Consider the following 27,856-nt stretch of genomic DNA (forward strand, 5'->3'; position numbering starts at 1 on the left):
GATGCTTAGGATTGAAAATCTATCAAAATTGAAATAAATCCTACGAATTTCCTTGAAATTGAGTAAAGAAATTTGAGAGAATTTAGGATGAAGATGGCGTGAACTATGGGTAGAGTGGCTAAAGTTTCTCTTCTTGAACTCTTATTATATATATATATATAAAGTTTCCCATTTTACCCTTGCACTTTCTAAAAATTCCATCTATGTCCCTTAGTCAATTACAAAAATGCCCTCATTTTTATTAACTTCTCCATGTTATTCTACTTCTTTTCACTCCCCACTTTTTCAACTAATTATGAGTGAAAAGACCATTTTACCCTTAATAAAGGTTTAAGGAATTTTTTCCACACTTGTTCAAGATAACTTTAACAAAATTCAACTAAGGATATTAGGGCATAAATAAAGCTACGTATCTTGATGTGGGTGTTACAAAGAAATAGGCATGTCATGTATGTGAATGTTGCATGCGTCACATATGTTTAGTGTTTTAGGATGTTTTAAATATACGACTTATGTGTATAAGAAAGTCAATGTGAATATCATGACTATGATTTATGACATTGACAATGAATAATATGTTGTGAATTTATGAACGTTTTGTATGTGTAAGAAATCCATGAAAGTTAGAATAGCCATATCCCCTTACTGAGCGATTAGCGCTCACCCCACGATGTTTATATGTTTTGCAGGTAAGGATTAAGCCATGAAGCTGGGAGAGGATTCCAAGAGACGCTATGAGCATGAAGGGATGTTTTAATGATAACTATTGAATGGTTTTTACTAGTATTTAGTGTAGTAATTATGTTCATATTTCATAATGTAGTAAATATGTCCATGTTCCATAATGGAGTAAATATGTTTGTGTTAATAAAGGAAATCAAATTGCTAGTAAAGATTGTAAAAGTGTGTATGTTCTAGTAATTATTACTATGGATTTCATAATTTACTCCAAGAAAGGAAACTATATTATTTTGACTTGTACAATGAACTTATTATAGTTTAGTAATTAAAAAAAAATGTTTTTAAACTACAGGTTTATTCTTTAAATAGGGTTTTAAAATAAACTTCTTTCCTAGGCGTGCATTTTCTAGGTTCTCAATGGCCAAGGGATACTTGGGAAATACCAGGCTAGGGAGGGGTTTTACAGACCACCCACATTACCTTTTGGAGGTTCAAGTTTTTGTAACCCTTTAACCACTTCCTTTTTTGAAAGTCTTACCAAGTCGTTGAAGTTCATGTGACCAAGTTTCTCATGCCACAAGTTTGTGAGATCTGTTTTTGAACTGAAATATGACACACGGTTAGAAAGCAAGTAACAATTGTCATTTGACCTTTTTCCCTCAAGTAAAGAGACACCCTTACCATTCAAAATTTGCCACTTGTTCTTTGAGAATTGAACCACAAATTTTTTGTTACAAATTTGACTAATACTAATTAAATTAGCTTTCAAACCATCAACAAGTAAAACATCTTTCAAAATAGGAAAATAAGGAAGCACAATTGACCTTTGCCAAGAATTTTACCTTTCTTTCCATCTCCATAAGTGACATGCCCACTATCAAGCAATTCAAGTTCAGTTAAGAGCGATTTATTACCTATCATGTGCCTTGAACAACACTGTCTAGATACCAAAGATCATTTTGAAATGCAAGCAAAGAGTTATGAGACTCAAAACAGTTCACATCAGCCTTAGGTTTCCAAAATCTTTTGAAAGAAAAACCATTGTTAGCATTATGATTTACATTAACAACAAAAATATGGTTTTTAAGAACTTTCTTCAAATAAGCAATAAACCTAAAGCATTTGGGTCTGGTGTGACCTTTCCTATTACAAAGATGGCAAATCGGAATGAATTTTGTTACCTTCAGTAGGAGTTTCGATGGCCTTCACAAATGTGCTTGCACCAGCTTTCGATGTGCTAGCACCAGGACTGAAGCCCAAACTATACCAATCTCTGAATGATTTTCCTTGACCTTAAACTCTAAACCTGTATTCAACTTATCAATGATGGCTTTAGCCTAAGTTAGTTCAGCAGTAAGAACAACAATCTTTTTAGACAATACTTTATTTTGCTTCAACAAAGTAGCATTCTCAATACCAAGAGATTGCAACTTTTTCACAGCCTTTAGCCATCGGTCATACATTTTATCATATGCCTCTTGTTGCTCAACATAAATATCAAAGTGTCATCCAAAACCTCATTCTTACCATCTTCTTAGTTCACGGTGAAGGCAAGAACATTTTCATTATCACCCGAATCATCCTCATCACTCTCATCATGCTCACTCTCACTTAAAGTGGTAGCCATGGCCTTACCTTTCTCCCTTTTCAGTGTGTTAGCACACTTAGATTGTATGTGCCCAAAGCCCTCACATTCAAAACAATTGATACCATTATTTTTCTTTTCTTTATCTTTTGAAAATTTCTTTGTAAAGGTACCAGGGGTTTAATGGTCATAAGACTTTTTCACAAAAGATTTTTAGGCATAACCACTATCATAAGGCTTTTTCATGTTTTTCTTAAGAAACGTAGCAAAAACATTTGTGAGTAAGGCATAATTTTCATCATCCAATGAACTAAAATCACAATCATCAAAAGGATCAAAATCAACCTCATGTTTGAGAGCCAAACCTTTGCTTGGTTTCTGTATATCCCAATGTTTCAGATTCAGTTCATAGGTTTGGAGAGAGCCAATGAGTTCATCAACGTCCATAGCATCCACATCTTGGCATTCTTCAATGGTGTCACCTTTGACATAAATCTTCTAGGTAGAGAACAAAGAAACTTCTTGACAAGCTCAGCATTAGTATATGTTCTTCCAAAGGCAAAACATTCATTAGAAATATCACAAACTCTACCATAAAAATCAGTTATAGTCTCATCATCATCCATGTTCAGATTTTCAAAATCAGTGACAAGTCTTCTAAGCCTATTTCTTTTAACGGCACTAGTTCCCTCATTCTTGACTTGAAGCCTATCCCAAACATCTTTAGCAAGTTCACAATTAGCTATGACTTTCATTTGGTTCACATTAATAGAATAAAAAAGAGCATGAATGGCTTTAGAGTTATAGTTTGCAAGTGTTAACTCATCATCAGTCCAAGCAGCAATCGGTTTGGGTCTAGACACTTCATTTTCAACAACAATTGGGGATGTCCAACCATTCACAACCATGCACCAGACTCTTTTATCTATAGACTTGAAGAAAGCATGCATCCTAGGTCTCCATGTATAACAGTTAGGTCCTTTTAATAGAGGTGGTCTATGAGCAGATCCTCCTTCAGTAAAGAAACAGATGATGAAAAAACAATCAGACAGATGCTAACATAGCAAACGGTAGTGCACACACAGACACGCGACAGATCTAACACAAAAACGCAACACAAATCAGAATTCATCCAACAACCAGACCACTCAGATGCACATAAAATCAACCAAAATGGGTAAGGATCAACTGAAGCAACTTATCAGGACACGCTCTAATACCACTTGTTGGGGAGAGAGTTGTTGGTTAACTCACTTCAGTGTATAGTTACCCATTTTAAGTGCAGTAGAAATATTACCAAGTTGATTAAGCAAGCTAAGTTAGAGTGAATCGCAAATAATAAGCTGTAAATGTAAAGCACACCAGCATATATATGGTTCTGCTAAATCCACTTTTAGCCTACATCTATGGGACCTCATCCAGATGGATCAAATCCACTAAACAACAAATATTACAAGATAATGTTCAAAGTTGACCTAAGATATAGTAAAAAGAACTCCCTGTTCAACTTTACACTTAGCACCACACTCTAAATCCTTAATGTGTAGCAACTCCTTGGACCTTCTTCATGTCGAGAACACACCCGATAACAACTTGTGAACTACCAAGCTTCAAGCATTGACGCCACACATCAGCATTAGCAAAGGAACCACGTTCTAAGAGCCATCAAGTCAATGTATGATATGGTGAGGTTTTGGCACAAAATGGAAATGAACCTTAAGAGAAAGAATACTCTAAGAAATTTCAGAGTAAAATGAAATAAAAGATCAAAAGGTTAGATTCAAAGACGCAAGATGAGATGATATATAGTGTAGGGTTTCTTGCTCAACACATATGTGCCACGTCAACCAACAAGGAGCTGACCCATGTTTGTCTAAATAAGGAAAGTGTTCCTTCTAAATAAGAAAAGTATTCCTTCTTTTGCTTTGGACCTCAAAGCAAATCGGGAAAAGAAACTTTATTCCTTAGGACCACTTAAGGATACTATGACACATGTAAAAAGGTCCTAAAAAGTAAGAGACAAAGATAAATGATATCATTTTCACTTTATCAGACATGCAACTCGTGTTGAGTTGCAAATGTCTGAAGCGAAAGTGTAAGCACAAACTATTGTGCACAGACACTCGAAACAGAACAATCCAAGATACAAGTTTGGCAACCAGTGTGCACGCAGAACTAATGTGTACACACATGAGAAAGGAAACAAGCCAAATCATAAGATTGGCAACGAGTGTGCACACATATATGTTGTGCACACACAACTCATAAGTGTGACAAATATGAGTATTCCACATGATCAGACTTATTGGAAGAGCTAGCTACTGTAGTAGGGTCTTCAGAAGGTCTTTTTGAGTGAACAGGACTAAAAGTAGTGGATGGAAAAGAGAAAGATGAACTGGAGACAGGATGGGCATCTGGTGACTTAAGAACAGGTTTGTCAACAATATTAGAGCTAAAGTTTGCAAGAGAAAAAGGGAATTCCAGTTCATTGAACTTGACACTGGGTGTGACAAAGAGTTTCCCATCTAGTTTGAGAAATTTATAACCCTTATGAACTAGATTATATCCAACAAATACACACTTGGTAGAATGAAAGCTAAACTTGTGCTGATTAAAGACTCTAAGATAAGGGAAACAAGAGCACCCAAAGACCTTTAAACCTTCATAGATAGGGGACATTTTTTACAGTTTCTGATATGGCGAAATGTTGTCAAGAATAGGTGTAGGCATTCTATTTATCAAGTAAACAACAATTTCATAAGATAACTACCAAAAATGAAGAGGCATTGATGCATGAGCAAGTAAGGTGAGTCTTGTTTCTACCATGTGTCTATGTTTTTGCTCACATATACCATTTTGGTGATGAATATGAGGACATAAGTGTCTAAACTGGATTCCTAAGTCAGTGGGATAATTGTGAAGAGCTATAAATTCTCCTCCTTGGTTAGATTGTAGTCATTTCAATTTGTGGCCATATTATCTTTCAGCAAGGTGATGGAACTTGATAAAAATTGACTTCACTTTAGCCTTAGTTCTTAGTGGATATAACCAGATATATCTACTAAAATCATCAAGAAAATGAACTTAATACCTAAAACCTTCAGAGGATGCTAAAGGGGTAGGACCCCAAACATCACTTTGGACTAACTCTAATGGGGTAGTGGCTTGTGAAGTGGAAGAAGGAAAACTAGCATTGTGGAACTTGCCTAATTGACATGCATCACAAAAGACAAGTGAAGGATTTGTAACATTTTTTTAGACAAGAAGAATGTTGATTTTTAGATAATCCAGATAAAACTAACTGCAGAATGGTAGAATGAGGATGCCTTATCTTTCTATGCCATGTTATGTAATCCTGAGTGGTTTTATTAATAATGAAACATGAATTTTGAGAATCAGTATTGCATATAAAACTTTCTTTGTCACCATCTGAAAACAAATTAATAGAAGACAAATCAGAATCAACATTGTTATTTATCAGCATGTCATTACAGGGTACAGGAGACTGAATATCATACTTAAGACTACAAGACACTTTGGTAAGAGTTGGACTCGAATTATTGATAGTATCTAAGGTGTCCTGATTACAGGTGTTATTATGACAATGAGACTGCAAGTCTTTTGTGACTACATTATTACAATTGGAAACATGACTCTTCAGACCAAGATTTTGACAAATAGATTGTGATGAGTAAATAGGTTTAGTGTGAGGTATATGGAGCTGATAAAGACCTTCTTTAAGATTCCCTTGCAGTAAATTTGCCCTAGGCAATTGGTCATTAACAATGCAACAGTCATCATTAAATTCCACAATCACTTTATTGTCTTTAGTAAATTTTGAAATGCTATGTAAATTTTTGGTGATTTGGAATGAAAAGTGCTAGGTAAAGAGTGTTACCAGTGTGAGAAATGTTAAGGTATTCACCATTGCCGACTTGAAGTTGATTTCAACCACCATAATCCTTATTGACTTGTAGATGACTCAAATCTGAAGCTACATGATCATTAGCTCTAGAATCCATATACCAGACAAGGTCAGTAGAAGTGACCTGATTAGCAGCAGCAGACTAAGTGTTTTGTACACTAAGACCATAATTTGTAGTGTTTGAAGCTATAAGGAATGCTTGATTGGAGCTTGCTGATTGTTGACTTGGCATCCTAAATGCTGCAGAATTATGAGTAGAAGCCATTCCTGAGCCTAGAGGTGCAACATTAGAACCAGCTACTCCAGAATATGAACCATATTGAGAAGAACCAAACTGAGTTGATTGTTTAGGATCATAACCAAAGTTAAACTAATGAGAACCAAACTGAGCTGGTTGTTTAGACTCAAAACCAACAAACTGATGAAAATTGTTGTTATGAAGCTATTAGGAGTTAGGACAAGAAAACTAAAGACCATAACCAGTGAATTGTGAAGTTCCATACTATGAGATTCCATTATAATCAGCATTGAATCTATGGTAACACTGAACAGCTGAGTGCCTCACTTTGTTGCACATTTGACAAATGAGTTTATTTCTATTGAATCCTCAACCTCTTCCTCTTGCATATGGCATAAAACCAGGAGATCTATGGTAAAATATCTAGTTACTAGGATGGGAAAATGACTGATTGTGTGAACCCGTTGGATAAGTATTAGAAGACATTGCATATGGCTGTAAAAAATGTGGATTTCCAAGGGATATTAATGAAGGAACAGTATTGTTAAATGAGTTCAAGGATCTGTCAACTGTTTGATTTGGTGGAATACTTGAATAATTAGTATTTCTAGCACCTCCAGATGTATTGGTAACTACTATGTGAATAGAACTATTGTACAAATCAATGGAGTTAAACTTTTCCAACCTAATTTCATACTTTTGAAGGAGAAATTGAGCCTCTTTGAGAGTCACGGAATCTATCTTTGATTCAAGCCTAAATGTAAGTGATATTACTACATAATCATATTCAGGTCCTAAACCATCTAAGACATATTGTAGTAAATCATCATCAAAAACAATTAAGACACTGGCAAACAAACTCTCACTAATTTCCTTCATTTTCTTGACATATTCTTCAATACTTAGGTTGCATTTATGAGTAGTTTGCAACAAATTTTCGAGATGTAAAGCTCGAGCTTTGGAATCAGTGACAAATTCATTCTCTAAAGTTCTCCAAATTTCAGTAGAAAATCTACATTTTGACAAATTGCTAAACATGGTCTCAAATATGGATGCTAACAACCAGCTAACTAGAAATTTATCTGTTCTCTTCCACATGACATATTCTAGATTAATTTTGTCAATTTGAGCCCTAACATCTTCTTTGAGTTAGCTTAGGTTATCATCAATTGGTAAATTTGCCAGAATAAAAGGCGGAGGACAAGAAATTTTACCTAGTAGTGATCTTCAAGCTCATGTGAGCCTACTGCGAGCAGAACCTGAGAGCTCCAAAATTTGTAGTTATCGCACATGAGTTTTGGGCTGATAACTTGGAGACTTGATGCAAGTACAGAGGTTGATTGACTGAGAGACTCTCTTAACATTTCCTTATTGCGATTAGGCAATAAAGAGGGTGAGGAACTAGGTGTTTTGGCTATTGACGTTAGTCAAAGCTTTGATACCATGTTTGAAAACCAAAGAAAACAAGAAGAATCTAGAACAAATGTGAAAAATGTGATTATCATGATAATTGATTACAAAGAGATACAATTCTCTTTTATATACAAAAGAGTAAAGTGTAAAGTAGCTAAGACAAAATGAAGAATGAAGTAATGAAGTAGCTACTGGAATCAACATAACTGATTTCCAGCATCTTTCCTAAAACGACACCGTTCAATAGAATTACAAAGAAGACCACACAATTTGATTTATGACAAACTAGTCCTTTTGACAATTATATATAGACATCCAAGACCAAGAGCAACTTTGTGGTGCATTAATCTCCCAAAGGCTTTTATTTCTAAGAAGGTAATTTCTCACCTAAGTTACCCAAATGGAGGGCTTTCTATGGCTACAAAGATTCCAAAGGTGTTTTAAAGTAGCTGCAATGTTCCACTCTTTAGACTTCATAAAACCAAGGCCACCTTTGTGTTTAGGCACAAAAAGGTCCTCCTAAGCTATTCTAGCTTTATGCTTCTTCATATCCACTCCAGACCAAAAAACGGTTCTCAAACAATCATCAATTTCTTTACAAAGTTTGGAAGGAAGAATGAACAAAGAAGCCCAATATATTTGAACACTCCATAGGATAGATTTAATAACGACAGCACTTCCCACGTAAGAAAGGAATCTACTCCTCCAAGAAGACACCCTAGCCACAATTTTATCCAAAAAGGGGTGGCAATCACTATAAGATAATTTAGAAGTTATGAGAGGCAATCCTAATATCTTATAGGTAATTTACCTTTAGCAAACTCAACCAAATTCAAAAGATTCCCCCTTTCATCATTAGAAACTTTGGAAAGAAAGATGTTACTTTTATCCAGATTAGCTCCCAAACTTGACCACAATTTAAACTTCATCAAAGCATTTTTAAGAAGAGAAAGAGAAGTACTTTTGGCTTGACAAAAAAGCATAAGATCATCGGCAAAGAAAAGGTGTGTGAGCCCCAATTTCTTGCATCTCCAATGAAATTTGAAGCTTGGGTCAGCCACCACTTTATTCAACAAACAGGAAAGAACTTCTATTACAATGACAAACAAATAAAGAGATAAANTTTTTTTTTTTTTCTTTTTTGAAAAGAGAGAAGAATTTACAAAAGGCCGTATAAAAAACAGCTACCTTATCGTAGGACAAGCCCTAAGTTAAGAACAAAATGATCAAGTAATCACGTAGACTACTAGCTAATTGCTAAACTAAGCAAATAAACATAAAAGCTAAACATAGCAATAACGCCAAACAAAAACAAGGAATGCACAACTCAAGCGAGGCTGCCCAACAACACTCACTCCTCTTGTTTTGTAATCTTATAAACAAAAGATTGGGAACAAGAGGAGACCAACTAACTCTAAATCAAACACAACCCAATACCAAAATAAAGGACAACCACCCGACCTCGAGACATGCTAACAGGGAGCACAAAGCATCCAAAAGTAACAAGCTACACAAAGCCGAGAGAGAAAACCAAAACAAAACAATCCTACCACAGGACATACCTTGGGTTAGGAACAAGGCTAGCAAATAAATAAATAAATAAATAAATAAATAAATAAAAATATGAAATAAATGGAAATACAAAGAACTTAACCCAAAATTTCTCATCTTCATCCAAGGATGTCGGCTGAACCGGGGAAGCATCAATGAACAAAAGCGGGATCAAAGGAATAGGACTTGAAAACAACCCTAGGAAGGCCCCAAGAGTATGCCAATCTCCTACTACTAAAGGAGGCCTTGAAGTTTTTAAGATCAATAGCTCTTTCTCTCACAATGTACTTGATAGAATCAATAATAGAACGAACATCCTTACACTCTCCCCCAAACATCCTACTATTTCTCTCCCTCCAAACCCAATTCATCGTAACTCCCAAACGAAGCTTACCGATAGCATATTTGAGCTTTTTTCCCTTCCAACTTCTTGCTAGATATAAGATGTAATCATGCCAAGGTCTTACTAGATACCCAAAATGAGATAACTCAAGAATACTACACCATACGGAGTGAGTAAATGTTCAAGCAAAGAAAAGGTGATCTAAGGATTCTTGCCCCATATTACAAAAACAACAATTAGCACTAGAAGCAACACCATACCTCATGAGATTATCCTTAGTGGGGAGTCTTCCTTTCATTGCCATCCAAACAATCATAGCATGTCGGGGAATACAATTATGAAACACCATACCAGGTCACTCCAATCCACTCTTGGTTTCCTCCCTCTAATAACCTCCCAAGATGATTTAACTGGAAAACACTCCGAAGAAGATGGAGCCCAAATAACCTTGTCTTCACCAAAAGAAGGACTAAAGTTTACGGAATTTATTATGTCCATAAGAGCCCACGAATTTTCCACCGGCCGTCTCCAACATAAGTCATCAATCACAACACTAACTCTAGCATCTTTAGCAAAACCTGAATAAAAAATTATACACTCTCCAACTAATTACACAACAAAGGCCATTGGGGTGTCAATTATCAAACCGAAGAGAAGTAAGATTTCCATTCCTAATAATGCTTTTAATTTTCCCCCTAACCAAAACCCTAAACTTAAGAATATGTTTCCAAGACCAAGAACAATCTTGAGGTGCATTAATCTCCCAAAGACTTCTATTTCTAAGAAGGTAAGTTCTCACCCAAGTTACCCAAATGGAGGATCTTATATGGTTGCAAAGATTCCAAAGGTGTTTTAAAGTAGCAACAATGTTCCACTCCTTAGACTTCATAATACCAAGGCCACCCTCTTGTTTAGGCACACAAACATCCTCTCAAGCAATCCTATCCTTATGTCTCTTCATATCCACTCTGCACAAAACAAAAAAAAAAAAAAAAAAAAAAAAAAAAAAAAAAGGCTCTCAAGCAAGCATAAATTTCTTTATGAATTTTGGAAGGAAGAATGAAAAGTGAAGCCTAATAGATTTGAATACTCCAAAGGATAGACTTAACAAGAACCACCTTCCCCGCATAAGATAGGAAACTACTCCTCCAAGAAGAAACCCTAGCCAAAATTCTATCTAAAAGGGGGTGGCAATCACAATAAGATAAGTTAGACGTTATAAAAGGGACTCTTAAATATCTTATAGGTAATTTACCTTCAGCAAAATCAACCAAACTCAAAAGATCCCTCTTCTCAACACTAGACACTCCAGATAGAAAAATGTTACTCTTATCTGGATTAGCACCCAAACCCGACCACAATTCAAACTTCAACAAGGCATTTTTAAGAAGAGAAAGAGAAGTACCTTTAGCTTGACAAAAAAACATAAGATCATCAACAAAACTTAGGTGTGTAAGCCCCAATTTCTTGCACCTCAAATGAAACTTGAAGCTTGGGTTAGCTACCACTTTATTCAACAGATGGGAAAGAACTTCCATTACAATGACAAACAAATAGGGAGATGAAGGATCCCCTTGTCTTAATCCTCCAGAACTACCAAAGAAACCCACAAGCTCTCTATTAATGACCACCGAAAACTTGGGAGAAGTGATAAAATTGGCAACCCATGAGATCAAGACACTAGAGAACCCAAAAATTTTAAAGACCTCAATAAGAAAACTCCAATTCACCGAATCATAGACCTTCATGAAATCCACTTTTAGAGTACACCTTTTCTCCTTGGCCGAGGGTCTATTATATTTACAAACAAGTTCTTCGCAAAGGAGAATATTATCCCATATTCTTCTATCCCCAACAAAGGCTACTTGAGCATGATCAATAAAAGGAGGCAAATAACTCTTCATTTTATTTGTAATAATCTTAGAAATACACTTATAAAGCGTGTTGCAACAAGAAATGGGCTTGAAATCTTTACAAGAGGAGGGAATATCACACTTAGGAATAAGAGCAACAAAAGTGCAATTAACCTCCTTAAGAAGACTATTCTTCCAAAAGAAACTTTTAATAGCACAAACAACATCTTGGAACGCTCTTTGAAATATTCCAAAAGTCCCTCTTATTAAGCAACTTTAACTCCACTTTAACCCTTTTCAATTTGGAAACCAATCTGAACATAGGACTACCCCACACATCCTCTTCCCAAGCCTTCCTAACAATGGTAAGAAAATTTTCATGACCCACCCAAAAGTTTAAAAACCAAAAAGAGATTCTTCATGGAGGGGAGGGAATGCCACAATCAACTATACTTAGAGACTGATCCGAGATACTAGAGTCAAGAAAATTAGCTATAGAATTACCAAAAACCCTACACCACTCCTCATTCACAAGAACCCTATCAATCTTGCAATTAATTCTAAAATCCCCATCTCTCATGTTACTCCAAGTAAAGAAGTTCCCCATACATTTAAGGTCTTCCAAACAAGCTTCATTCCACATCTTGTCAAGGTATGAACTATAATTCTTCAATTTAAAGGATCCACCTAACTTTTCATTACCAAATCTCACCGTATTAAAATCCCCTGCAATAACCCAGGGCATATTCTCCAAATCATGAGCAATATAACTAAATCACCCCAAAGCTCCTTTGTTTCCAACAGACCGTTAGAACCATAGACAAAAGAACAAGCCAAAGAAAGATTAAAGGCCAAGAAAAATACCTTGCCATGGATGGCTTAAGCCGGAGTAGACGACTTCAAAACTCACAATGTCTGTATCCTAAGCTACCCAAATCCTCCCACTAGGGCAACTAGCATAATTATGGGAGACCTCCCAATGCCCAAAGGTTTTAAATTTGGTCCGTTCAAAGTTAGCCTCACGAACTCTAGTCTCAAAACACCACAAAACACAATTTTATTAGAAGAGATTAGATGCCTAACCTCCTTTTGGTTCAAAGGGGAATTTAGACCCCTTATGTTCGAAGCAACTAAATTAACCATAGGGAGGGTGGAGTTTGAAAGGAGTTCTTGCCCTCTCGGCTAATTTCTTCTTTTGTTTCTTGGACATTCTCCTTTTCCCTTTCTCTAAATCTTCCTTTTTATCTACTTTCAACAAGTTTCTAAAAGGAATAACAGCTAGTAAACAAAAGCCCATTTCAATCTCCTCAAAGTTGCTCAAGATAAATGACTTTGTAAGATGAGTTTTCCCTTCTTGACCTACACTTACTTCATTCTCCTTATCAATGGTAATAGGAACACACTCATCTTTGCCATACTCCAGTTTAGAAATCACACTCTCGTTCCCTCTTTCTTCCTCTTTATCCTTGGACAACACTGTAAAATGGTTCTCATGCTCACAAGGAGCACTAACCTCAAACTTCCCCTCTACCTTCGAACTCTCCCCTTTTCTTTCTAAAATAACCGGTTGATTTTTCCTTAAAGAGAATTAACTCCATTAAAGCGATTGAGGAGGCAAATTTTTCTTAGGAACCAAGGAGTCGGATTCCTTATGAGCCACAAGACAATTTTTCTGGATATGCCCAAAGATCTTACACCCAGAGCAAGTGAGAGGTTTCCATGCATATTCCACATTTATATTAGCAATCATCGTTTGACGATTCTAATTCAAATTACTCTCATTGTTAATTTAGTTTGAAATTTTACGGTTAAAACAATTAAAACAAACTACTACAAGTTTTAAGAAAATTGGCCAAATGCAAGAACTGCTTTGAAGATTAATTTCTACGATTACAAATTTTAGTTTTGTTGTGACTTTGGCTTGAAAATCACCTTTCAAAAATTGTTTTAAGGTTCTAAAACATGCCTAAGACACTTAAAAAACATTAAAACATAAAATTTAATGTTTTAAAAACCAACTCAAGGCTAAACTCGTCAAAGTGGTTGGGTCCCGGGTTAACTGATTTAACCGATAGGTCAAATTGGTGACGTCAACATAAAAAAAATTCAAAATTTTTGTTTCGACACACTTTTGTATGGTTGTTGTAACTTGTTTCAAGCGCACATTAGCATGCATTGACTTGGCCTTTTTTTGACTGCTTTCTCACCTAAAATCATGCCCCTCACCAGCACTGGAACCCCCATCCTCTCCTCTCAAAACCATACCTTTTATCCTCTCTCATCACCAATCGTTGACCATAACAACCGCATCGATCTATTGTCCTTTGCCAATTTTTGACCGTTTTGAGCGCAACAACTCCAACCACCACCACCCTTAGACTCACTGTCTACTTCCCTACAAAACCCCCAAAGTTCCCAAGCCATTCCACCCACAATCTCTGGCAATCAGAAGCTAGAGTTTCGCTGTTTCTTGACCAAATTTTGGTGATTCCGATGACTAAAACTTAATTGGACACCACCTCCAGACTCATTGTGATCCACCTTTTAAAACCCCTAACCCCGAATCCTGTTTGACAGCCAAACATTAGTCGAAGTCACCGTGATTCATATTTGGATTCACCAAGTTTTTTTCCCAAAACTGGTTGGACCGTTGGGTTGCTATAGTGACCTTGGTCCAACCACGAGTCATACTGGATTAATTCACATTCTTTGTTTTAAGGCCGACCAAGCCCGGCTTAGTGGATGGTTCCTAGTCGAACCGATTGAACCGGTCGGGTTTTCAAACATTTATAAAATTACTGCCACAAGAACAATATAAATCAACAAATAAAATTAAAAAAATAGGGAAATTTTGTGAATACATGCAAAAACCTAGAACAAGCATATATGAAGCAATATTTATACTAAAAAGCACTTCGTTTTGCACTTAAAAATATAAATATGTTATGACATGCAAATAATTCCTCTATGAATCTAAATAATTTTAAAGGAATGGTTTATGGAAAACTCTCATATTTTCATTGAAACTTGCTCTAGCGAGAGAGAATGATTGAATTTTACATTCTTGGACAAAATAATTTTGAAAATCGGACAACTATGATTGGTTGTGGATTTTGTAGGTTTAGAGTGGTGATATGAATGATGTAAGATGTATTTTCATGGAGTTTAGGGTTGAAAGATGACAATAGCTATCAAATTACATGGTTTATCTCTCTAAAATGACAATAAACATTAAATGAAGATAGTAAAGATGTAAAATCAAAATGATCTAAGAGTGGGTGAATTAGGCTTTTTAATCACCTTAAATCACTTTTTGCTATGCAATCAAATTTTGGTTTACTAGTGAATTAAGGTTTGTCTAATGAAATTTGAGTGTGCAATCAATTATGAATGAACAAGTAAAATAATTATTAAACAACAAAGGGTCCTAAAGAACTAGAGATAGAAAGAGAAAGTGATTACTCTCTCCGCCTCTTCTGTATTCATCACTGCCATCACTGGTGGCCTTTTTTAGTAGACCATAAAATATACGATTCTTTCGGAAGGGACGAATACTGTGAGAGTTGAGCCACTGACAATCTAATGGACCTGCACAAAGAGGAAAAGAGAACGTAAAGGCTAGATAAACACCGGTGTGGTGTCTACCATAGACACTCCGACACTCAAGTCAACGTGGCTAAAGGTATTTAGTGAAGGCTGAGAGCGGAAAGGGTTACCGGAATAATAATGTGGCGGCTAAGGGTAGTAAAGTTAGTCATAACTAAGCTTTACAACGAGAGAGGTAGCAGTTCTTGGGAGCAAGAACTTTGAGAGCTTTAAGAGTTGTGGGTTATTTCTAAATGAATAATGAAAGGGTTTGCCTCTGTTTATATAGTGAACCCAAGAGGTTGAACTCCTAGTAGGACTTTGATTCCTACTTGGTAGATAATCCCAATCAGGAAGGAAATATGATCACTTGCCTTTATCAGATTAGGCTTATCACTTCAAGTGAGGTTCAGGATCTTTGACAAAAGTAGGAACTAAATAGGATTTTGATTCCTATTATGGACTGCTATAGGCTGATGGGCCAGAAGCTAGTTTAGCTTAACTTGTAAGATAGCCCAACTCATAGAGTGGTTAGTTCACAAGGTGGATTTTAAACGTAGGCCCAATCGGAGTTGGACTAAGATCTTGGGCCGTGGCATGTTTGTTTTGTTATTAGGCCTCGTCAGGCCCAATACGATTTTTGGCCCATACATGCTAGGGCTCGTTTTGTGATAGGGTAGAATCTTTGGGTCATGCCATTTATGAAACTAGGAAAAGTAAATATGGATGGCTCGGGGACTAAGGATTAAATCTTGCGTCGGGTGAGGAAATTGGGGGGGTTCTTGAGCAATCAAACACCGCCCATGGAAGAGATTGAGACGTCTGGTGTGGATAAGATGTTGGGTAAGGAAGGTTCTAGTTAGGGATATTCTTGCATTAATGTGGGGGTTGCACCTCTTATGGCGAATTTAGAAGGGAAAATGATTGGATGGGATGTATGTCCATTGATGTTGGGTTGAAACCTCAAAGTAATGATGTTCTTGTTATGATTAGAATTTAGAACCATATTGGTATTGTTGTGGTGTCACTGGATTCAAAAAGCCTTTTGAGGCCAAAAAAGTGCTCGTATGGGAGTAGGTCAGCTACATCTTCGGATGAGGATAGTGTTGAACCCTCATGTGTTTTGATGTGCCAAAACTAATCAAAAGAGTGTTTAAGGACTAACAAATGTAAAAAATGTATGACATAAGTAATAACCAGAAATGAAAATGCAATTTTCCAAGTAGAACGATCGTCCACGCAAATGGAACGCTTGTTCCAATCAATTTTTACTGAAAAATAACCCCAGTCAAGCAGTTCCAAGTTGGAACGACTTCGTTCCATGATGTCGTTCATCATTCTGCCCAAAATGAAGCAATCTTTCAGTCAAGTCGTTTTAAGCCGAACACCTGTCTAGTTAAGCTGTTTTGAACATATTTGAAAACTTAGATGAAAAGGTTGAAACACACATCAGAATAATGAACGACCAAACCAAACAACTGTTCTTCAAGACCGTTCCACATAAACGACATAGTTCCATCACATCATTCATCATCTTGGAATCTTGACACAATTCTACAATCTAAAGAGGAACGCTCGTTCCAAAAGAGGAATGTTTGTTCCAAATCAAGTTAAGACTTTTTTTATTTAGAGGATTCGAGCTCGAGTCAAGATTTTGGAAAGGCAAAGAGTAAGACTCGAACAAACTCAACAAACGCCCGTTCCAAAGGTTCATCAAATCATTCCAAGAAGGAACAACATCATTTCATGAAGTTGTTCAACGTTTTGGAATTTTATGGACTTCAAGAGATCTAGGATGGAACGACTGTTCCTAAGAAGGAACGCTTGTTCGCGATAAGGGAACGACCATTGCAAGTAGAGGAACCACCATTCTAAAACCTAAATTTGAATGAAAAGTGAGCGATGTTAGGAATGACCATTCCTCTAGGTTCTACAGTTTTGCATAAAGCTGTAGCAGTGCATCAAATAAAGCAATGACTCTAATTTATTTCAAAGGTTGGTGAAAACATAAATAGAGTTATGGCAAGAGAAAGAGAGAGAATAGTGCAACAATCAATTATCATTATTGCAAACCCTAGAATTCAATCCAAAAGTTAATTTACTCTCCCATTTGTACTAAAACTCATATCTTTAGAGAGAAATTCGAAACCTATGTATCAGCCTAGCTTAGAAGCAAAATATCACAAACATATTTTTCATTCATTTAGAGGCGAAATCTTGTTAAACTATTGTATTGACGATATTCAATTTTAATGGAACTTCAAGGAGGTTGCCTTGAAAAAGTGGATGTAGGAGGCTCTTGATCAAAGCTTCGAACCACTATAAATCTCTAAGCATTTCTCTTCTCTCAACTAATTTATTACTTACTGCACATTTATTTTTCATATTTATTGTTGTTAATTGTTCATATCATTTGGGTACATTTTGGTTTTATTGAAGTTGGGTTTTTTGATATTTTCAAGGGATATTTTTTGCAAGTTTAAGGTGCGTTTGGTTTAGGGAATGTTGTAATATATATTAATGGTAAAATAAATTACCTTGAAGACTATTGGGAATGTTTAGGGAAATGTGTTTGGTTAGATTAGAATAAATTAATGGGTATGTTATATTGATATGTTTGGTTGGAAGGATAAATTGGTGGGTATGTTATATAGATTACTAAATTGCCCTCCTTTTTAAATATTAATGTAATATTATTTTTTGAATCATTTTTTAAACCCCTACATTTGAAATTTTGCTAAAACACCACAGCCATATAAAACTTTAATTTGTAATAAAATCACCCCAAGCCACTATTGGCAGCCAATCACCACCGCAGGCCGTCGTTAGAAGTCGCCGTAATGACGCATGACCAACCTGATTTGGCTAGTTGTTCGCCATTTCCAGCTAGATCTATGGTCGTTTAAGGCTAAAGATGTGGTCGTGGAACAACCATAAATCTAACCATGAAAAGGCTGCCATTTCCATCCATGGCCGAAAACGACCTTAGCAGCACACGGCTGGGCAGATTCGATTGGCCATGTGCCGTTCTGGTGACTAGTAGCAGCAGTTGACAGTCCTCTTAGGTGGTTGGGGGTGGCTATGGTCTTGGATAATTTGTTGAAGTACAAGGGTAGTTCTGTCTTAAAAATCTTGAATATGAGGTTAAAATTGTCCATAAATTTATTGTAAATTGTTTAGATAACAAGGTATTATTATCCTAAAATTTTATTAATAAGGGATAAAATTATAATAAAATTAAGATTACCAATTAATCTTAAAATACCTAATAAAATGGAGGTAATCAGATTGTCTCCTATATTACCAACAGTAGTATTAGTATTAGTATTGGAAAAATACCACAATCTTTTATTATTTAACAACCAAATATAGTAATTAAATAATATAAGATAACATTATCTTAATAATGAAGTATTACTCTATCTAAACACACCCAAGGGGTATTTGAAAGTAATTTATAAAAAGAAAAAAACGATTTGATAGGCTTCTGTAGGATAAACCAAAAACCGTATTACCATGTCGAACGGTTCGGATTCACGGATTTTTTTATTTTTTTTCTTCTGGTTATGAGGATGTAAGTTCCTCAAACATTTGGGGTGTCCATGTAATTTTCACCTAAAATAATTCAATACATCACGACGCACCAACTAAAGAAACTCATTTCTTCAAAGATCCCATTTCTTCTTCGCTCACTGCCTTCCTCATTTTCTTCTTCATCAAAAATGCGCATAAAAAACTCACCATTAACAAGATCCAATTCCAGATCCCCAATTTTCCTCTTCACTCTCTCTCTCCTTCTCCTCTCTCTCCTCTTCATTCTCTTCTCTCTCTCCTCCCACTCCCACTCCCCCTTCTCGGACCCGTACCCGAACCCCGATCCGACCCCCAAACCCGAGACTTCCTTCGTAACTTCCCTTGAACACTTCCTCACTCAGAAGTCGCCCCGGTTCCCAGCGGTTAAAGACGACACGGTGGCCGGTACGGTTAGTGAGGATGACGTCAGGAGGTTCGATGACGTGGCATTCAAGAAAGAAAGGGAGAGGGTTTACGGAGATTTGTACTACCCGGTGAATTTGCCAATTAGGGTTTATGTTTACGAGATGCCGAGAAAATTTACTTATGATTTGCTTTGGTTGTTTAGAAATACTTATAAAGAGACTTCGAATTTGACCTCAAATGGCAGCCCAGTTCATCGCTTAATCGAACAGGCATTGTTTTTTATTTGTTATTTTTATTGTTTTTATTAGTGTTAATGACTGTTGTTTTTGTTTCTATTATTTAGAATGTAAAATCTTTAGCTGAGTTGAGTGTGTTACTAGTGTTAGAAGATAAATTGAGTGATTGGTGATTTAATTTTTGGATTATAATCTGTTTGGTTGCTGAGAAAGTGGGGCAATAAGAAAGAAAATTAGATTTTAAAGATGAGCTCATGCTTGTGTTATTATTATTTGTTTCTTTGAGTATTCAGAATCAGAATTCTTAGCTGAGCTAAGTCTCTTGTTGGTGTTAGAAGATAAATTGAGTAGATGGTGATTTAATTTTGGACTACAATATGTTTGGTTGTTTAGAAAGTGAAGGAATTTGAAATTTTGATGATCGGCTTAGGCTTGTGTTGTACTTGGATATTCATAATTGAGCTCCTTGGGGTTTGTTAGCTAAAATAATAAGACCCCGCTGGTTTAATTTAAGAGATTAGGCAGTTTTGATAAACTTTATGATGAATTTAAGGGAAGCTTATGACACATTAAGAGAATTTTAGGGGAGTAGCTATATTTTATTTGAACTTCAGGGTGTTGCTTTTTCTCATGCTAATGTCATGGGGTGCGGGGGTTGGGCGGCAGAGATTTTTTTGGTAATAGTAAATATTTTTGATGCAAGACATTTGTACCTTTTTTTCCTTTTTGTTTTGGGGGTATTGTGGCTCAAAAAAATTTGTTGGTGCAGCATTCAATTGATTATTGGCTTTGGGTGGATTTGATTGTACCGGAGTCGGAAAGGCTTTTGAAAAATGTTGTGAGAGTCAATCGGCAGGAGGAGGCTGATTTATTTTACATCCCATTCTTCACAACAATCAGCTTTTTCTTGATGGAGAAGCAACAATGCAAGGCTCTTTATAGGGTGTGAGTGCACCTCCAAGGTTTAAGTTATTGCTGCATATATATACTTTCTCTATTTGTGTGACATCATTGTTGAAGGCCTGCTTTTTGTTTTTGTTTATGACCAAACTAAACTTTTTTGAAGTTTCATTTATTCTATGTTTCAATGTTGTCTCTGTAAATCTGGTCTTTTGTCAATATGCTGATATGTGTAGGTCTAGCTTCTTAATTTTCTTTGAGGTGATCATCTTAGAATAGTTTCTGTCTTAGGATCTTGTGTACTTTAGAATGTAACATTACTGAATTACTCTTCAATTGTCAGTTGAATTCTGGTCATTTACTTAGTGCTCAGAAACTGAAGTGAGTGCTGGGATCATGCTGTTGTTTGAGCTTCAGGGAATGAGCACTTTAGTAATGCTATCATTCTGTGGGTGTTTCTAAAATTAATTTGTATTGTGCTGATATTCCTCTTTTTTTTTTCTTATATCTATATGTATTGTTGTATATGTGGATTGTACTTAATGGTTTGGAGAATCACTACTTCAACTTTTTGTTTATTGTATGAATGTGATATGTAACGTACTCTTGCATGTGGATGTAGGAAGCTTTGAAGTGGGTAACAGATCAACCTGCTTGGAAACGATCTGGAGGGAGGGATCACATACTTCCTGTTCATCATCCATGGTCTTTTAAATCTGTTCGAAGATATATGAAAAATGCAATCTGGCTGTTACCAGATATGGACTCCACTGGAAACTGGTAACTATGTGACTTTAGTTCAAAAAAGAATTGCATATGTTTTTAAATTTGACTGTTGATTACTTATTGCAACTGCCAGTGAATGATTAATTTTAAACTTTTAGGTACAAACCAGGACAAGTTTCACTGGAGAAAGACTTGATTCTTCCTTATGTCCCAAATGTTGATTTCTGCGATGCCAAATGCGTATCAGAAAGTGAATCTAAGAGAAGCACTCTGCTTTTTTTTCGTGGGCGGCTTAAAAGAAATGCTGTAAGAGTTTCAGTGAGACTTGTTCATTTGATTTCATTTTAGTGTTGGTTGATGTGAGCTTTTATGCTGTGATATGATATTGAAACTAAAGTTTATTTCCAGCTGCTATTTTTTAGTTTGATTAAAACAAAAAGTACCATCCAATAATGCTGTTCTTGGTGAAAGATATGCTTGGTTTTGGCTTAGACTACTTCATGTGCTTAGAATTATGGTCACCCAAGTTATTTTTGTTCTTCTTCCACTCATCAATTACTTGTATTCCTGGTAACTTAGGACCTGGCATGGCCTTTGTCCAAAGTCTCTTGTATCAAATTCTGCCTTTACTTAGGGTTAGGGGACTTTGAGTAATATGAAGGGCCAATCATTGTGTATCAAGCCCTTGGACCAAAAAAAAAAAAAAAAAAAAAAAAAAAATTAATAAAAAAATGTAGAATTGGTTTAATGTAATTGGGCATTAAGAATACTGAAGTTGCGAATTAGGGGGAAAGTCAGTTGCATGAAATTTAATTTTGTGTGTATGTATCTTTGGATGGTCAATACATCCATGTGTTGGCTGTGAAACATCCTATTACAATGTGGTGGCACTATTTGCCACCCATGCCTTGATAATGCTGTATAAGTTCCATTCTTCTGGAGCCCAATTTTTTTTTTTTTCCCCCAAATTGTTGATTTCTTTGAGTACAAGAGAAGATATGTAATACTGATTTTTGTAGGGTACTGAAGATATGTACGACTTTGTGACTTTTCTAGGTTATGTCTGGCATTTTAAGTTGTAAAGATCTCCATCTGAGATATGATTTTAGTTTTGTTAGGTGTTACCCACTCTAGTTCAGTGATCATTGGGGATTGGGTTTATTGTTATTATTGTGGTCTGGGGATTATATGGACAATAGGAATTTAAGGTAAAGAAAATAGTTTACTTTGTCTGATAGTAACAGAAGTTCTTGAGAAACTGTCATGCACCATGATATTTCAATTTGGTGGTTTTGGTCGTGTGATCTTCTCATTTCTTGGCTCAGGATACCTCTTAATTTCTGAGGCAGAAGAACCATTTCCTCATTCTAATCCTTTCGAATTCCATGTCCTGATGATTACTTTTGAATGACAGGCATAATTGTTTGGTGGTGCATCTGTTTGTTTTTCTCCTCTAGTTGCTTATATTATGGTTTTCTTCTTTCAGGGGGGAAAGATACGTGCTAAACTTGTAGCGGAGTTAACTGGTGCTGATCATGTAGATATAGAGGAGGGGACAGCTGGGGAGGGGGGAAAAGCAGCTGCTCAAAATGGAATGCGTAGGTAAAATAAATCAGTTCGTTATCTTTTTTTTTTCGCTTTTGGCTTGGATGTTGTATTTTTTCATGATATCAAGTTGCTTGTTGTCTTCAGGTCTATTTTTTGCTTAAGTCCAGCTGGTGACACTCCATCCTCTGCTAGACTGTTTGATGCTATAGTCAGTGGATGTATCCCTGTTATTGTTAGTGATGAATTGGAGCTTCCTTTTGAAGGAATCCTTGACTATAGGAAGGTATATCTGGAATTTTAAAGCTTATAATGCTCCTTTCTATGATGCTAGTTTAAATATAAGATCATTAACTAAATAAGGTATATTTTAGAAAGATAAAAGAATTATAAAAGTTTTGCAATTATGCAGTAGGGATAACTAACTTGTTAACTTCGAGAGATTTTCACATTTGACATATGATTATCTGATAATTTCGTCTGGTTAATGGAAACTTACAGATCTGACAGTGTTTCACACAAGTTCATGTTTAATTAGTACCTATTCTATTTGGTAGTATTGTTGTTTTCTAAAAGTTTTCACATGGAATCTTGGTCTGCTGCTACCCTAAGTTAAAGATTAGAATCAGACATCAATGGCATAAAATGAATGATATTACAGTTTTTTCTTTAGATACCAGAAATCTCTTGACCTAAACTACATATTTACCAAGTTCTAAACTGGGGTTACTTCCTGTCCCCTTGGTAGCTATGATAATACTTAGAATATAATATCCCAATTTGGTGGCTGCAAGGGGATTTGAACTAGGGGTGGCAGTTGAGCTGAGCCGCTCACGAGTGGCCCAGGCTCGGCTCACCAAAAGCTCAAGCCGAGCTCAATCTCGAGTGGCTCGGCTACAGTGTCGAGCCGAGTTTAAACATGCCTAACTCGGCTCAACAAGCTCATAAGCTTCAGCGAGCTCGAAACTCGAAAGAGGGTATATGCTATGTTTGCAACTATCAGGGGGTGTAATAATTTATAAGTTTGAAAAGTGACAAGCACACCCCATGAAAATCAAATTACTAATCATTTTATTGGTTATTCATTGATGGGCTCAAGATGTGGCGGAACATTAATTGAGTTATCAACTTGTCATTTACTCTTTATGACAAAACATAGATTAATGTGTAAATAAAAAGCATTTTCTCTCTCTTCTCAAAATAAAGAAACATTTTCTCTTCCTTATGGGAAAAAGTAATTCTCTCTTTCTCTCCTCCATTGTTCCCTTTCTTCTTTTTAATTTTTACTTTTCTCCACTTTTTCCTTTCTTCATCTTCTTCCCCCATTGAGAGTAATTCTTCAAATTCTTAACCTTTCTTTCTTTTCCCTCTCAAATTTATGAAATAGTATTTTGATTGGTGTGTCGTGGTTCTTATTGAAGCAAAGTTAAGGCGGTGTTGTTTTGGTTTGTTGTGGAAGATGATGTTGTTGGAGCCATTTGCTCTAGCTTGTTGCTTCTTTGATTTTGGTTTTTCTTTTTTAATTTATGATGACAAAACATGAAGAAATGAAACTTTTATTTGGCGAATTTTTTGGTTTGGCTCGAGTTTCAGCCAAGCTCGAGCCCGAGCCCAAGTACTTGAATTTGGTAGCAAGCACAAGCTCGAACAGAAAACTTTAGGCTGGACCAAGCTGGAGCTCGGTACTGTAGCTTCCGAGCTGAGCTCGAGTTGCCAAATAACTCAGCTCGGCTCAGCTCGATTCCACCTGTAGTGAAAATGAGCTGAGCCGAGCCGAGCCGAGCTTTGGTTGTTCAAACTCGGCTCAGCTCCTACAATATCAAGCTCGAGCTTTAGACCTAAAATCCCAGCTTGGACCAAAACAAACCAACCAAAAAAGTCTAATCAATTCCTTTTTCCTCACCCACGGAAAGAAGAAACAAAAACAAACAAATTGAAAGAAAGAGAGAAAGAAAGGAGTTGCAAATAACTATGGCTTTTTTTTTTTACAGCTACTGAAGAAAGAGAGAAGGAGTTGGCGAGTTGTGTTTTTCCCAAAAGGAAGAGAGAAAATGTTTATTTGTTTTGAAAAGAGAGAGAAAATGTTTTTTATTTCACCTCAATTAATGTTGTCATAAAAAGTAAATGACAACTCAATTGATATTTTGCCACGTCTCGAGCCCACCAAGACCAATGAAATGACTTGTTTATTTTTTATTTTTATGAGGTGTGTGTGTCATTGTTTAAACTGGCAGACTACATATAACTCCCTGGTAGTTGTAAAACTAACATATATACCCTCGAGCTTGCTAAAACTCGTGAGCTTGGTGAGCTGAGCTTCGGCTGTTCGAACTCGGCTTGCCTCCTATGTCGAGCCACTCCAAGCTCGAGCTTTTCTCGGGCTAGTGGCTTGGCTCGTTTGCCCTTGACCATTGGTTGAAACCAATGGTCTTTTACCACTCAGCCCAATCGCTAGGGGTTATCTGCTTCAGTTACATTGACACTTCAAAGTGGAAGTAATCTCTGTGTAAGTGATATGACTTTGGTATGGGTGTAGAATTTCTTTTGACCCAGCAGCTTTCTCACACTGAGGAAGGAGATAATCGACTGCTGAATCTGACAGGGTTTGCTAGGATAATCAATTTGTAATATTAAATGAAGAAAAGTTTCCTTGCTAGACATCTTGAGGATAGACTGTGACTTCGTATTCATTTGCCAGTGTGTAACATGTAAAATTTGAGATTAAAAAGGAGTTTATGGTGTGGCTTAATTCTTGTGTGTACTGGGCAGTTGCTGAGGTTTCTGTCACTTTTTCCCTTTATGCAGATAGCTTTATTTGTTTCTTCCAGTGATGCTATACAACCAGGATGGCTTTTGAAATTTCTAAAGGGTGTTAGCCCTGCTCAAATAAGAGAAATGCGGAGAAACCTTGTACAGGTTTGTGACTGTAAAGTTTGCATGAATGTTACCATTATATTGTATGTTGTTACATGTAAATGGGTCTAAGATTTTAACCATTCATATCCATTTGCAACTTGAGAGGATCAATTTCGTGTCTGTAGTTTTATTAAATTTGATCAATTTACTTCTTTTGTACTCTGGATCTCTAAAATTAAAACTGTGAATCAGCTATTTCTTTGGTGTGTCTAACATTATTGTTTTTATTTGTTTTTAGTACTCAAGGCATTTCCTGTATTCCAGTCCTGCTCAACCTTTGGGTCCAGAAGATTTGGTTTGGAGAATGGTGTGTACTCTCTTTCTGTAACCAAATAGTCGGTTTCTATTTATATGTTTTTAGGAAAGTTCCTGAATATCGACCTGTGTCTCTAATATTACCAAATGTTACTTCTCTTTTTGATAGTTATAGATATTCAGTAATGACCAGGGCTTCATTGTGCACTTTTTTGGTTCTTGAATGAAGCTATTTAATTAAATTATATAAACACTCAGGGTAGCAATTTTTTCTACTGTGATGGAATAAGTTCTGTGATTCCTGAGTGTCATTGAAGAAGTCAAAACACGGATAAAATGATGATGAGTACTATTGTATATTTTAGGATACTACTAAAGATCTGGGCTTTGATATTGACTTCAATTTGACTAATACTATTTTTGTACGCAACATTATTACCATTTTCCAGAGTTTGAACTTTGGGGGTACACCTGAATGCTTCCAAGTCATAAATTAAACCTGCTTCTGTTATTTACACTGATGGTCCAGAGGATGAGTCTGAGGCTCTGGGTTGATGACCTGTAGACAAGGATGTTAATTAGCCCTTTTCTGCTTTAAGTTAAGTATTTGTCCGGTCTGGCTTTGATTAATTATTAGAATTCGTTGTTTGACATGTTTCCTTTTGTTCCTGAGCTTCTTGTGTGCCTTGATCACTTCCAATTGTTCACTTTTGCTACAAGTCATATTCTTTATCTGTATTTCTGTAGATTGGGTAATGGAAATATTTTTTACTAGTTTATTTGTTTTTTCTTTCAGTCGCTGTCCCAGAACTCTGTGGATAGTAATGTTTGAAGAAATTGTTGAAAAATAAGCCGAATTTTTTGTTTGATTGAAAATTTTGAATCACTATCTAATATCTAATTTTCTTGAGCAACAGATGGCTGGTAAGTTGGTAAACATCAAGCTTCATACCCGGAGATCTCAGCGCGCGGTGGGAGAGTCTAGAAGTATATGCACCTGTGATTGCAGGCGTCCCAACGTTACAAGTATTTTGTCTTGATTTTTGGCTCTCCTGTGTGTAAGAAATACTGCTTGTTCAAATACTGAGTTTCTATAGTGTAGCTGTGGATGATGAATTCTGTGAATTTTGTTCTACTACCATTTGTAAACATTATTTCTTTCATGAAATACTTTGGTAGTGTTTTATGAAATTGTTTTCATAAAATGATATTTACATTATATTTCAGAAAACAATAATCTGAAAATCACGGTAGAACATGTTCATAGTTCTGAAAAAGTTAAGGTTACATATCTTGTTTAGTAATTCGATAGTTTTGTATTAAATGAGATTCAGACTATTATTTATACGTTTCATATAAGATAGGACATCAGTCATATGTTTAGGATTTAAGTTAGGAAAATGATAGAGTTACCGAAAGTTATATATCGAATTTGTGCACCGAATGACGTGGTAAAATCATGACCATTGATTAATATTAACTTATATTGAATCAACGGTCATGATTTCGTAAGTCATTCGGTACACAAATTCGGTGCACACCTTTCGGTAACTGTAGCATTACTTTTTAAGTTATGCCCTTGGGTTATATATGTTTAGACGGATAGAAAGTTCAAAATTTATATAAATTATTTATTTAATGCAGTGTTTTAATAACCAACTGGGGGTGAAACTCGGCAAAGTGGGTGGGCCCTAGGTTGATTGGTTTGACCAGCGGATCAAACCAGTGTCTAAAAGTTTAAAATATAACAAAAACACCTTTAAAAACTACATATAAAGTCTCTACAAGCTTGATATCTCGTAAGAACACTCTAAATACCACCGTCAGTGTCGACAAACCAAGGCAAATAGGGTTTGTTTTTGGTGACGACAATACTTTCCATCACCACGAAAACATTTCCCTCAGTCTCCTCACCAAAACCTATATCATCACTCTCTCAATTGTCTCGCCAATCGGCGACAATAGCTTGTTGTTGTCGTCAATTTAGTTTTGCGATTTTTAATCGATTCACTCACTGGAAATCACTTTCGTCGTCACCATTGTACTCACTGGCCCTTCCTCTTCAAAAGTTTCAACACACTCGACCTTCAATTATTCGTTGATTATCGGCCAAACCAAGTTTTAAAACATTGATTTAATGGGATTTCAATGTAACCCTAACCCAC

The 27,856-nt window shown here is 36.1% G+C and overlaps 1 protein-coding gene across 1 annotated transcript; it reads left to right on the top strand.

Moving 5' to 3' along the window:
• The first annotated feature begins 18,840 nt into the window (after positions 1-18,840).
• Positions 18,841-26,943, top strand: LOC116143171 (probable arabinosyltransferase ARAD1). The gene is made up of 9 exons (XM_031428597.1): positions 18,841-19,382; positions 20,119-20,292; positions 20,872-21,029; positions 21,134-21,281; positions 22,462-22,577; positions 22,668-22,806; positions 25,326-25,436; positions 25,675-25,743; positions 26,609-26,943. The coding sequence occupies exons 1-9, from the start codon at positions 18,897-18,899 to the stop codon at positions 26,729-26,731; spliced, it is 1,524 nt and encodes a 507-aa protein (XP_031284457.1). The 5' UTR covers positions 18,841-18,896; the 3' UTR covers positions 26,732-26,943.
• Positions 26,944-27,856: the final 913 nt, after the last annotated feature.

Source organism: Pistacia vera, unplaced genomic scaffold (genome assembly GCF_008641045.1).
Source record: "Pistacia vera cultivar Batoury unplaced genomic scaffold, PisVer_v2 Contig427, whole genome shotgun sequence".
In the NCBI taxonomy this organism is placed as follows: Eukaryota; Viridiplantae; Streptophyta; class Magnoliopsida; order Sapindales; family Anacardiaceae; genus Pistacia; species Pistacia vera.